This window comes from Sturnira hondurensis, unplaced genomic scaffold (assembly GCF_014824575.4).
Source record: "Sturnira hondurensis isolate 20B ecotype Veracruz unplaced genomic scaffold, ASM1482457v3 Scaffold0002840, whole genome shotgun sequence".
NCBI lineage: Eukaryota > Metazoa > Chordata > Mammalia > Chiroptera > Phyllostomidae > Sturnira > Sturnira hondurensis.
Window position 1 is genome coordinate 32,474,765 of NW_028075471.1, and position 14,514 is coordinate 32,489,278.

A 14,514-nucleotide genomic window follows, 5' to 3' on the forward strand; every position below is an offset into this window, starting at 1 on the left:
TCTTTTGAGTAAATTAAGTGATTTACTGTGTTTTGCTATATATCAATGAGAGTGCTTCGGTGGCAAGATTTTTACAGTGTTAAAAGACATATCTAATTTGATGGAGTGTTTAGATTTCCAACTCTTCCCTCTTTGGATTTGAAGGTCTCTTTCCAGTAGTCATAGAATTGAAAATGATCTCCTTATTTGTGACTCATAAATGGTTATTCTGACTTATCAACACTTGTATAATAGTTTTTCTGTCAAAACTCTCGGTTCACCTCAGTAAGACTGAATTTCAAATTTCAGTCTTTTGTTACTGTTAGGCCAGAGACTGACATGTTCAAACCAAGTAAATTTACTTGTTCTGTTTAAATGTTTTCTAACATTTGTGTAATAACTGTGTAAAATATCTTTTCAGCTCATCCTTTCATTTGAGCTTCAAAGTAAGCAAGTGCTTTTCTGTCACGACATTCAGGTGGAGGGAGCAAGATTGAGAGGTATAACTTGTCCAAGGTTATGACCTTCACCCCAGGGCTGTTAACTCAGATTATATGTTCTTCATTTTTAAGTCTTCATGATAATGTCTTCATACATGCGCACTTATGCTCATGCATGTCTGCACAGCCGCAAGTGGAAGTGCCATTTCCCCATGTGGAGAATCATGCCACTCCAAGGTTGAGCGTCTGTGATATGCTAGAAAACATTGCCTGACCTGGAATTAGTTAGTGTTCTTGGTCATTTTATTAATCATTAATCACTGATTTCTTCTCTCTGCCTCCCACAAGGACAGTGACCATTTATCAGAGATGTGCTGAATGCTGGGTGCTAAGATTCCAATGGCTCATGCCCAGAATGATCTTAACAAGGAGCACCAGAAAGATCTCTGATTAGTACCAATGCTTTATGAGAGAGATCACTAGGAATGCTGTAAGAGTCAAGAGAGGGAGTCATGGCCATGAACTGCTACTCAAGAGTCCACATGAGTTGAGTCTTGAAAGATAAGCAGGAGCTGGCCAGGCAAAGAGGGAAAGGAAGGGAATCTCATACGAGGGCACAGCCCGGGAGAGGCCTGGGTGTGTGAGGCATCACTGTGCCTTCCAACCACTGTAACGTGTTCTCAGTGTCAACAGCACCATGGCTTTGGTGCAGGGGGTAGATGAGGAAACCAGGGGAGTGTTTAGAGTTAATAAAAAATTTTAAAATCAGAAGCCATTAAAAGAGATAAAAGAGAAAGTTACTGTTTCTTATGATGACTCAAAATGAAAGATGTAGTGGGTTATATAGTTCTTCTTTTTGCTGGAACGTAAACATGCAAGTACTTCAGAGAGAATAACGTCTACTTAATGGAAGAAAATAGGAACTTTGGAACTATGTAGAAATGGTGAGTAATACTGAATAAATGTCTTCAGCTGCTGGTATGTTCATGTTGATGCATAGTCCATTGGTTCTTAAATCAAGTAAATTTGCCCAGATTGGGAGGTTGATAAGCACAAACATAGAAAGTGTTGATTTAATGTTAATATTGACCTGTGTTATAAGTACAAGGCTAAGATTAGCCAGCAGAAGATAGAAAGCAAGAACTGAGTTTTCACTCACTTTATCTTGAAAAAAAATCACTTCTTTCGATGTAAAAATATGAAGAACATTGTCCATTATTTCATTTACTGTCTCCTGCATGAAGTTCCAAATGAGAAGTTTTGAAAACATGTAACTCAGTTCAAGGAAGAGCTATGTTTCCCTTGAGGCTTTTCCTATGTTTCCCTCAAACATCCAAATAGAGTTTGCCGAGGCTTCAGAGTTACTTGGATCCATATTTGAAATTTATTATCCAGTCTTGTGGTTTTATATATTTTTTTGTTTTTTAAATATATTTTATTGATTATGCTATTACAGTTGTCCCATTTCCCCCCTTCATTCCCCTCCACTCTTCACACCCCCTCCCGCCCACATTCCCCCCTTTAGTTCATGTCCATGTGTCTTAAGTTCTTTAGCTCCTGCATTTGCCATACTATTCTTGCCCTCCCCCTGTCTACTCTCTCCCCACTGTCTGTGCTACTTATTCTCTGTACCTTCTCCCCTGCTCTCCTCCTCCCACTTCCCTGTTGATAACCCTCCATGTGATCTCCATTTCTGTGGTTCTCTTCCTGTTTTAGGAGTCTGCTTAGTTTGCTTTTGTTTTAGGTGTGGTTGTTAATAACTGTGAGTTTGCTGTCCTTTCACTGTTCATATTTTTTATCTTCTTTTTCTTAGATAAATCCCTTTAACATTTCATAAAATAAGAGCTTGGTGATGATGAACTCCTTGAACTTGACCTTATCTGAGAAGCACTTTATCTGCTCTTCCATTCTAAATGAAAGCTTTTCTGAAAGATAGAATAATCTTGGATATAGGTCTTTGGATTTCATGACTTGGAATACTTCTTTCCAGCCCCTTCTTGCCTGTAAGGTCTCTTTTGGGAAATCAGCAGACAGTCTGATGGGAACTTCTTTGTAGGTAACTGTTTGCTTATCTCTTGCTGCTTCTAGGATTCTGTCCTTCATTTTAATCTTGGGTAATGTAATTATGATGTGCCTTGGTGTGTTCCTCCTTGGTCACAAACTTGATGAACAAATGAAGGCTACACTAAGTGAAATGAGGGAAATGCACAGGGAACCAACAGTGATGGGAAGAAAACTGGGACTCAAATCAATGGAGTGGACCAGAAGGAAGAAAGAAACAACCAAACAGAAAAGAGCAAAGAAGCAAGAATTTTAAAAAATGAGGGGAGGCTTAGGAATCTCCAGGACATCTTTAAGCATTCCAACATCCGAATTATAGCAGTCTCGTGGTTTTATTTTTGTTCTTAATTCTTATTTTCAGTTTTCTGATTGTTTTGTTCTAATAAATAAACTCGTATCTGTTGCGAAGAAACGTAGGATGTTCTGTGCAGTGAGGTAACAGGCAGAACTCAGTGTCTGCTTATGAAATGTAGGAAACTATTGGCCCAGTTCATGTTATTGTAAAATGCAGTGAACACAGTTTGCAGGTGAATTCAGAATACCAATATTATCAACATTTTTACCAGGCTTCTCACAGTTGAAAGCAAGACCCTTACTCTCAGAGAAAAATTTGTTGATACCTTTTTCACCCTTTCTTTTTCCAAGAATTCGTTTTTCTTTCAATGACAGATGTTGAAAAATGGAAGGAAAGGGGGGATCAGGATTTGGTGGCAACTGTCTTCCTCTACTGGTCACTTGGTATATGATGCTACCTTTTGGCATGTACTTCTGAGTATATATCGCTTTCCCTTAATTATATTTTAGACCTTTTGAGGGCAAAGACTGTGTTTAACACCTATCATAACCTTCCATTTTGGACTTTTTGGAATAGATGTGTTTCAAATAATCTAATACCAGGAAACAGGTCCTGATTTTTGATTCATAAAATATGCCTACTCCTTGAATCTTTGCACCTAGCACAAAGATCTTGCAAATTGTTAAAGGCACTGAATAGATACTTGTTGACATTTTCTTCTTTGCACCTTTGTACAACTATATTTATACCCCTCCTGTAGCCTGAGTTCTGTCTTTTATTATTCATAACTGTGTATTTGCTTTATCTCTCCTTCCGTCTCTACACACAGATACACACACCCCCCACTGCCGTCACAAACACTAGTTTTCAAACTCCTGAAGGCAAGGATTGTTTTCCTCATTCCCAGGGTTGAGAACCATTGAAGAATGGATTTCAAATGGTTGATTTTTTTTTTTACTGTCAACTCTAAGCATGAGTGGGAAGGAAGAAGGAAGAAAGTCTAGACAATGGAGGCTTCCTGTGATACCTTTTTAGTAAGGGGTTGGGAGGACTGACTTCGAGGCTTAAAGTGCTCCTCCACTCGAAGGTTGACTGAAATCAAGCCAGACTACCGAGAGAAACCATAGCTGTGTATCAGCCACCCATTTTGAGTGGTTTGGACGTTGCCTTTTCATTTGTTTGTACAGATGAGGTCAGTTTCTCTTATGCTCAGGTCATGGGGGAGAAACACTGAGAGCATCATCCCGGGAAAGTGTTAGATAAAGCAGTAGAGACAACCATAAGTGTTTAGATTTAATTAATGTAGTTACTCGAGGAAGTTCATTTTCTGATTATTTTCCCTCATTTGGAACTATTTATATATTATTTGTATAAAATGAAATATGCCTTGGTTTCGAGTATGATTATGATAAACGTGGGGGACTGGATGCATATAAACTTGAGAATCCCAAATTATAGAGTTTCAGAAGCTTGAAAGTAACTCAGTGATAATCTTGTTTAGTTATCTCACTTTATAGAAGGAAACACTGAGGTCAAGGAGTACTTTGTGACTGATAGAATGACAGATGCTTTGACCGTGGTCCTCAACATCTCGTGTGGGTCTCTGAGATCAGTTATCACCCGGTTCCACAGTCATCCGCTTCCTTGCTCTTCCCTCCGCCATTGCCACTGCCTCTGTCTCTCTGAACAAAGACTGTATTTACCGAACATCTCTTATGTACCAGACACTGTGACGGTGGGGTGACTGAGCCAGCAGAGTCACTGCTGTCACAGAGCTCATTCTCACTGGGGAATACAGACCAGGAACAGATGCGTAGAGGTGTGTATAAGCAGGTGATAAGTAATAAATGCTGTGAACAAAATTAAAGCAGGAAAAGGGGATAGAGAAGGATGGGTACCATTTTAGATTATTAGATTGGTCAGGCAAGGCCTCTCTGAAGAGGTGAATGTTGAGAAGAAACCTGAGTGAAGTGAAGGAAACAAGTCAGGAACATCAAAGGAAAGAATATTCCAGGCAAAAGGAACAGTAAGTGCATGGCTTTGAGACAGGGAGGTCCTTGACCTGCTTCAGGGACAGCAAGGAGGCCGGGGTGGCTGGAGAGCAGCGAACATTGAAGAGAATGGTATGAACTGAGGTAGGAGAGGCAGCCAAGGGCCACATCATGTGGGACTTTGTAGGACTTTGGATTTTGTACTGAGAGGATGGGGCGCTGTTGGAGGCTTGAGACTAGGGAAGCAACATGACGAATGTTAAATTATGTGCTAAAATGCTAAATTATGTTTTAAAAGGATCCCCCCGGCTGCTGTATGAAGCATAGACTGGAGTGGAGGCAAGAGCTGAAGGGAGGTCAAGAAGGCGGCTGTTGGAATAGTCCAGGCGAGAGACAGTGATGGCTCAGTTCAGGGTGGTAGTGAGGAGAGGTTGGGCCACAGATGTGTCACTTCTTAGGAGCAGGGACATAGGCTATTCATCCACAGGGCTTGATTCTTAGTTTAATTTTGTTAAGTGAATAAAACCAAACAAGAGCAGCATTTTTGTCACTTTTCCATATACCGTGTTGCCATTGAAAGGTTTCACAGGTGGTCTCCATTGTAATCTTTTTTTAAAAGGTTTTATTCATTTATTTTTAGAGAGAGGGAAAAGAAAATAAGGGACAGAAACATCAACATGAGAGAGAAACATCCATTGGTTGCCTTTTGCATGCCCCCAGCTTGAGACCTGGCCTGTAACCCAGGCATGTGCCCTGACTGGGAAGAAAATGGACAAACTTTTGGTTTGCGGGATGATGCTTAAGCCACTGAGCCATACCAGTCAGGACTCCACTGTCATCTTAACATCACTGGCTGTGGACCGTTTGTTTCCTAACCTGAGCCAGCCTGCTTCCATTGTCAATAGGTTCAGTCCAAGACAGCTAATATTTAGCCAGAAAGGCTGAAGTTACCCCAGAGAAGCCGACGACTTAGATAACCAAGTTTGAAAGGACTTGAGGCATTGTATAGGTAAAGATGAAACTCCCACATCACCAACTCAAGTTATAAAGTAGTAAGTTCTTACATTTAAACAGCATTTTGTGTTTTATAGCATGTGTTAATATGAGGTCTGTCCGGAAAAATTTCAGCCATTGTTAATATAATGAAAATGGTTTGTGTGACATCAGTGTAACCTGGCAGTTACACTGCCAGGAGAGTGGACTGGAATGTGCATGTATGAACAATGATGACCTCACTGTACTAGTCAGTGGGGGCAGTAGACACCCTGAGTGAATGTGCACTGTGTGGCCATCACATGCAAAGTGACCGAGTGAGTTGAGCAATGGATCTGCATCAGATTTTGTGTTACGCTTGAACATTCCCTATGGAAACGATTCGGATGATTCAGAAGGCCACAGCTACGAGCAGCTGGTGATTGGCACTTTCATCACAACAATCAGCCCACTCATGCATCACATCTTGCGCAGAGCTTTTTGGTGAAACATCAAGTCACCCAGGTGACCCAGCCTCCCTATAGCCCAGATTTCGTGCCCTGTGACTTCTGGCTGTTCCCCAAACTAAAGTCACCTTTGGAAAGAAAGGGATCTCAGACCTTCGATGAGATTCAGGAAAATATGATGGGGCATCTGATGGTGATTGAGAGAACTATGTGAGGTCCTGAGGTGCCTACTTTGAAGGGAACTGAGATGTCATTGTCCTCTGTACTGTGTTTCTTGTGTCTTCAGTGAAGGCCTCCATTTTTCATATTACACAGCTGGATACTTTCTGGACAGACCTTGTATATTCACAGCCACTCTGTGAAGAAGTTAGTGATGAATACTTTCCCCATGTTTATACACTGAGACTCAGAGAAGTTAAGTGATATGTTTATAATAACAGCCGGAAAGGGGCACATTCTCTAAGCAGATACTCTATCTGGATCCTTTACTCCTTCAACCTAGTTCATTGTTTGTTTACTGAACAGCCAGCTATTGCATGTTTCCCGCACTGTGGCCGTGAGTGGGAATGCTGACATAAACCCCAACGCTGGCCTTGTGAGAGCTGGTAGTGTAATGGAGGGATCAGGTAACAAAATCAAAGATCTTAATAAAGTTCAGTGAGTATTGTGTTATAATAGAATGAAGCACTGGATGTATTTTGGGTTTGCATATGTAATTACTAAAATAAATAGCAAAATAATATTTCTCCCAGTATTCTAGCAGCTGCCTGAGAGTGTATTTCATGGTTTTTTAAAATTAATTTTGAGAGAGATCGATTTTGTTGTTCCACTTATTTTGTCCATTCATTGGTTGATTCTTGTATGTGTCCTGACCAGAGGTCAAACCCACAACCTCGGTGTATCAGGACAGCGCCACAACCAACTGAGCTGTGTGGCCAGGGCTATCCGTGTCTTTCTATTTGGGGAAGTGGACTTGAATTATTTAAAATTGCATGACAGTATAAGTTTATTTATTATTTATTATTTACAAACATCAAAATGTATATAGTATCTTCCATAATCTGTAAGAGTCTTACATAGCTTAAGAGTCCTGGGTTTCTAGATGTTATTTTCTAAGCTCAAAATGGTCACATGTATTTTAGGATAATTTAGGTCCGAATTTTGCCTTTGCAGTGGGACTAGGCTTGATAATGTTGTACGGTCAGAGGAATATGTATGGAATGATAAGATCGGGTCCCAAGGAATGCAAAAACTTTAGAATTAGTTTAGTCAGACCCTTACAGTGGAGTATAGGTTATGATTAAAATAATTATACCACCATATTGAGAGCAAGAAAGAGTGGAAATACTACATTCGTCTGAATAAAAAGATGAATTATTCTTTTTTTTTGTGGACTTCTCTTGCTTAAGTAACTTATTTCTTCTTTTTGAAATACGTGTTTGAACAAGTGAGAAAGTATACCTGTCAAAAGATTAACCAGCTGAGAACCATTGTCAGCATTAATTTTCCCTTTAATAAATGACTCTGTGAAGCTATTTAGCAGTCTGTAATCTAGACACAAAGCAGTTGACCTATGATGGATAGGGCTGAATTTGTCTGAAAGCTTTGACTTAAATTGTCTGCCTAATTTCTCTGGGTCAGATCAACAGGATTAGAAGTAAGGGTGGTTGTGCGGTTTGGATAATAATGGCTTTAGAAATTGAGAAAAATAATTGTAAAACATGAATGATCTACCATCTAGCTGAAGTAAATTAGAAACTAAGAAAATAATAGTCACTTAAAAGTCAGTGTTATCAGAATATTCAAATGTCACAGATTGGCTAATTAAAAGCATTTGTTATAATTGGGGTTTTGGACATAATGAATTCCAAAATGCCTCTGAAAATATTATGAAATAATGTAATCTTACCATATGTATGAGCATCCCAGGCTTTCATAACATGTGGATACTCACTCTTCCAAAATTGTTTGGCTAATGTAATGCTGACTTCCCTTGCTTTTAATAATTAGTTAAAAATAGCATGACCTGTAAAATAGAAAGGCTACTTGGTTTGGCAATTGCAAAACATTCACAATTTGAATGAAATAGGGCTCTCCTCACTTGAGCTTTTTACATATAAAAACTGTGTATTTCATTAAATAAATTAAATTAAAAAGTAGACCATTACTTGCAGCTGTCTATTCTAATGGCCAGGTTTGATTCACAGTGCAGACAATTAGGGCTTCTTTATTCCTGGCTGTGCTATAATATAAGTTCTAAAGGCAAAAACTGTAGTAGTATAGCTCTTCCTAGTACTTTCCTGGTTTTGAACAACAAAACCTAACTTGAAAATTATGAATTAAGATTTCTGTAGTACTAAACATAGTAATAATAGTCCTGGTTTTATTTTACAGTTAATAAAATGTAGATGAATGAAGCCCTACGGGCCCCTTCTAGGGTAAGTCTAGGCCATACTGTCTGTGCTGAAGTAGAAGTTGTTTTTCTTCAGTCGTTTCAATTAATGAACATGCGCCAGACCCCTGTGCAATATGCTAAGGAATGGCCAAACCAGTGTAGAAGTTTATTTCTTCTTCCTGTTCACATCACCAGGAATGGATTGCCCACAAGGTGGATAGCAGGAGGGAAAAGAAAAATTGAATAATACTGGAAAGTGCACACCAGAGTCATCAGTCTAAATAAGCATCCATTTTCTTACTGAAATGCCTACCTGTTTTGGGAGAAAGGGTCAGGTCTCTCTGTAGGTCTCTTCTGTAGCTCGTGTGTGGAGTGCGAGGGAGTGAGCCAGAGACCCCAAATTCACACTTGGGCAGTACACTCCTCTGGCTGCCCCCACGCTGGTCAGGACACAGGTGACCTTTTTCAGACACTTTCTGTTCCTGAATACATTTCTTAGAACAAGAGATGCATGGGAATGATAAAATTCACATTTCAAATTCTCATTCCCGTTGTTCCATGATTGTGCCAAAATATTTAAGATGAATTGAGAGTTTGAGTAAATCTGTAAGTTCCTTTGGTTTATGATTAGCCTACATAATATTGTATATGATTATTAAAATATTCCAGGAGAAATTCAGAGAGATTCAGAGAATATTCTGCACATGTCTGACAAATGTAATTTGGAAGCAAGATGTTTTCATTTGGTCTGGGGATTGTGTCTAATTTAATTTTACTTTCCCTTTTCCCCAAACCACTCAGGTGTGGGAGCTGCTCGGTCTGGGAACCTCACGTTCATGGTGGGAGGAGTCGAAGAGGAATTCGCTGCAGCCCAGGAGCTGCTGGGCTGCATGGGCGCCAATGTGGTGTACTGCGGCGCTGTTGGGACCGGGCAGGTAACGCTTGCCTGTTAGTAAGCCTGACCTGTGGTCCGGAATTGTTCATTTCTCACTCCTGACTGTGTTCTCACTCCTCCTTCCCCTGTTTAATCTGTGCACTCTTTGGTTGCTCAAATTTTCTTCAACTAATTTGGATTCAGTTAATTTGCCTTCATTCCTGTTGGAATTAAGTAGACCTCAATCAGTAAACTTATAAAAAAAGATACCAAGTTCCATCATTCAGATTTTGACTTGCCAGCCCAGTGACCACTGAGACGGTCCTTAAAACTGTTTCTGTTTTAGTACCCATGTGCTCTGAGTTGCTATTATCTTCCTTCTCATTTTCTAATTACTTGCTGTAGCTTTATTTGCAGTACAGTCAGGTAGATATAATCTGTGCACTTGAATCTTTTTCTTGAAAACCAAAAAGTTGTCACTTAGGAATATGTCCCATGAACTTTCTGGTCAGATAGAGGTGAATGAAAGTTCAGAACTCGGAAATCAAGCTGGTTGTCCCCTGTCACCCAGGAGATACACACATACTCACTCCTCTTAGTGCTTCGTCCTGGCCACGAGCACCTGCTTGATCCTAACTCAAGACTGTGGTATGGTCTTTGATATGTCTATTGTTTCCATTCCTGTGTCCAGTCTTCTAGTTCTATTGATTTTTGCTTCAGCAGCTCTCATCGTGGTCTGTCTTATCCATCCTAGATAGACGTTCCCTGATTCAGTCTTTCTCTCACTGTCTCACACCTCGTTTACTGCGCAGAGGCTAATGGGTCTCCGATCCTGGGTTCACCACTCTGCCCCACTCCATCGAAACCAGCTCCATCAGGATGCTTGTATCATCGTAATGCTTCCCCATTCTGAACCTTTGAACTGATCCCTGTTTCCCATCATGTCACATTTTAACTCTCCACCTTCTGTAGCTTTCATAGCTTTTGCCCCAGCCTTCACTATCAAATTTCTTGCCATTCCTGAAAAACATGCACACGTGAGTCCTTTTTCTTTCTGTTCTCAGGAACATCCCATGCTCCTATATATTTACCTTTCCCCCACGGCCCCCACTCCCCTCTCCTCCTTTCTCTCTTTGCCTAATTAAATCCTGCCTGGCCTTGAGAAAGGGTTTCAGGTTCCACTTCCTCTCTGCCCCTTCCCTCAGTGACCTTGTTTTTTGGAACTGCTAATGTCTGTGTCCGATAGCTTCTACCACGACAAGTTAACACTGCATTGTTTTCGTCTGTCCGTTGCCTTCTCCTTCAGTGCATTATTCCTGTTTCACCAATTAGAATATAAGCCCCACCCCTTAAATCTACAGAGGTCACGCCCTGTAGATCAGTATCCCCATCAGGCTGAGCCCACAGGAGGCGCTCTGTGGGCTCCCACCTAGTAGAAGAGAAACTCAGGCCCCCACCTTGGGATGGCACATTAGGCTCCGAGGGAAACCTGTGGCACCCTGTTCCCTTCCCCATTTCGGAGAATCAGCTGTCAAATGCTCTCTCTTTTAGAAAAAAGCACGTGGAATTGGGCAATGAAAAACTTCCTGTGAATTACAACTCAAAAATAAAAATATTCAATATGTACTCGATTTATTTTCAGGCCGCAAAGATCTGCAACAACATGCTGTTAGCCATTACTATGATTGGAACTGCCGAAGCCATGAATCTTGGGATCAGGTTTGTTGCACAGTACATTTTCATGTACTCACAGTTTTTTTTTTCTCTTTTTCTTTCTTCTGTGCTAATCAAATGAACTTTTCCAGTTGATTTTTTCGATGTTGAAAAAAAAGTTTATGAGAGGTGAATAAGTGGGTGCAGGAATGTTTGAAAGTACTTCATTATTGAACTTTAATAGACTTCGCTTATTTGATGACTCGTGGGACCCTGCAGAGGGAGAGTACTTTCTGCCATGGCCATCACATGTATTGCACTGTATATCCGAAGTTTCGTTATCCTTTTTATGTGGAAGCTCCATTTCTTCTATGCTGTTGAGATGCAAGAAACACTTTTACTGTACCATTTCAACATGCTTTGACTGTGTAGGACAGATTTGTATAAAACGTGGTTTTAATGTACAGTGAATTCAAGTGTTATGTTACCACGTTCCTTGTTTTGTGTGTCTATGTTAAATACAGCCCCCCAAATCTATACTAAAAGGGCTCTTGGTTGCTTATTGCTTCAACTGGATGGCATTTATGAAGCTTTAACTCCTGTGCGTGCCTGTGGCTTTGTCACTTGACGTTAAAGCTGTATCTTTCCACTAAAATAAAGTGGCATCCACACTTCACTTAAAGCGCCTCAGGAGCCCTGTTTGCCCTATGACGATGTCTAAATTTTAACCTGTAATTTGAGGGGTTAGGAATACTACTTGTGATTAATTACCTAATTTTTTAATGTTTGGATTTCATGAATATAATAAATATGTATCTCTTACTTTAAAAAACGCTTACAGAGCAAGATGTTTTATTCACATGTTTGTTTCACACTTTCCAAAACTACTCACCAAATAGATCACAAATCACACTGGTGTTTTGTATCACAACTTTTGATAGAAGCAATAAAAAGAACCCAAGTACTTGAGGTATTTTTTAAAACATAGTAATGGATTCACATTTTCTCTTAATTACCATATCAAGATACTATTGTTTTATTGAATTGTCCTTGTCTCAGATGTTAAACTATCTTGACCTATTAAGTTGTCATGTTGTAATTGAGATAAAAGAGGAATTTGCTTTGCATCAGCGCTAATTGGTTTATCAATATCCTGTACCATTTACATTTTAAAATTGAATGTCTCTAAGATGGGAAGCTTAGCATATCTGTACAAAGCTTTAATAAAACTGGTAGTGTATATAGGAAGCTATTTGTTGTTCTTTGTTGTAGCCAATTTTAGGCTATGGGTCACTTACTATAATTGAAAAACTGGTTACTAATGACTTGTTTACATGTCCATCCTCTAGACTAATTTCATAGAAGAAGAAAATGTAAATTTCTGAAACCAAAATTGCATACAAAATTAATTGGTGTTGACAGTAGGATTAGAGCATTAATATACATGTGCATCTATAGAATGTTATCTTTATTATTCTGGATATAATTGAAAACATTGTAGAAGTGTACAAGCATAGACGAATCCAGGTGAGGTCGTACTGAAACTTCCTTCTTTATCTGTGCCTGAGTGTTTACATTCAGCTGCTGCCCTGAGGCGTCACCCTGGGCACAGTGACGTGTCCTCTGGCATTCCAAAGATGATTTTCCTAGCAAAACCCTTAGGAGATGATCATTTGCCCTTTGAAAATGATGTTTTTGTATGGTAGATGCTTGTGGAAGTCCAACTCCAGATACCAGCTAATAGAAAATGTTACAGAAAAATGAAGCGACCAGACACCGAGGGGTTCAGGAGCATGATCTTTATTACGTGCACGGGCTCAGAGGAGAGTGACCTCCAAATTCTGAGCCCCGAACAGTGGCAGGGGGGTCTTACTTTTATACTCCTGTCTTTCTTTCTAAGCTACATGGCAGAAGCAGGTTACAGAAGCAAATGCAGAAGTTAGGTCTATTCCTTATTCGGGGATATCTGAGGTGCTGGATCTCTTGTGGCTGCCTGGCAGAAGCAAGTTACAGAAGCAGATGCAGAAGTCAGATTACTCTGTGGCATTCTTAGGCTAGCGGGAGGGGGCTTTTTCCCTATCAAAAACAGGATGAAAATCATTTGAATCAAATGAATTGACTGAAATGTGTACATTAGATACTAGAGTGATTTATCAAAGAAAACACAAAAAGTGATAAAATTCCAAATGGAATTGTTAAAAGCAGAAGCAATAAATAGGTTTTATCTTGTCGCTGGCCTTGATCCACTATGATAAAAACAATATTTAGAAATATGAAACTTTCAAATGCTTCCTTTTTTTCCAAAACTCTATCAGCATTACTGTATACATTTATGTTTGAACACAAAGCAGGAACTCACTAGTTTTACTTAATTATTACAACGACCTGTATGTTTTCTGTGCTTCAGAGTATATTAATTATTTTTATAACATTAGGATTTTATCATTTATCTTACGAAGATTCTAGTGGTTGGAAAGTTCTAGAAATGATTGCTTCTGCCATTGTCTTTGCTCTGTGGATTACAGACGTGGTTGAAAATGACAGGATTGCTCTCTAATAGAGTATAGAGAGCAGCCACAATTTACTGAGCTTTGCAAGGTGAAAGAGAAAATTGGCATCAGCAAACATAAATTCCCAAATAGTAAATTCCCACAAAGCCGTACAGCATCGAAGTGCTTCAGCCATATTTATATTCTGTTCACTCTGAAGTGAGAGTTTTTTTAGGGTGTTAATGTCAACATTCACAAATTGAGTCACCTGTTTCTATGGAGTGATCATTTCTGATTAGTTTCATTCTCCTAAGTCTGTTTTTCCAGAACACTGATACTTCCTTTTTTTTTAGGAGAAGAATAAACTCTTACAGTTTAAAACTCTTATTGACTCTATGATCTTTTACAGTGAGTCTTTATGGATGTTAGTGAAAGTTTAAAATGCTATAAAAAAGTAAACCATAAAAAATATTGGTATACAACATATTTCAGGATTCTTTTTTATGAGACCGTTCTGCCTTCTAATTGGGCTCTCGTGGGGACTCAGAACACAGCTCCATGGCGCTCACAGTGCCCTGCTTGTGATGGAGAGTTTTTGTTCCTGTGCATCGCAGAGGAACGGCGTCGATAATGTGAATTATGTTACTTTGTTTTTAGTTTCGCTCCACTGGGAATTGTCTTTGTTTTATCGTTTTCGGTAGTGGTAGTAGAAGTTATTTGCATTACCAACCAGGCCCCAGGCCCCTGCGGCAACACCCGTCTTGTCTTTTTCTACCTAAAGCTTAACGAGCAGTTGAACTTCTGAAACGCTGTACAAGATGCACACTTTCCCACAAGCATAGTTGTAGTGTCGTGGCTGCTGCCCGTAGAAGTTGTCATTTTCTTTGTCAGGTGATGA

At 39.6% G+C, this 14,514-nt stretch overlaps 1 protein-coding gene across 2 annotated transcripts in view; it reads left to right on the top strand.

The window, feature by feature from the left end:
- Positions 1 to 14,514, top strand: part of HIBADH (3-hydroxyisobutyrate dehydrogenase) — a 104,439-nt gene that overhangs the window by 80,660 nt on the left and 9,265 nt on the right. For both annotated transcript variants that reach the window (XM_037041242.1, XM_037041243.1), the window contains exons 5-6: positions 9,402 to 9,535; positions 11,117 to 11,193. In XM_037041242.1, the coding sequence (XP_036897137.1) occupies positions 9,402 to 9,535; positions 11,117 to 11,193 (211 nt within the window). The remainder of the gene's footprint in view (positions 1 to 9,401; positions 9,536 to 11,116; positions 11,194 to 14,514) is intronic.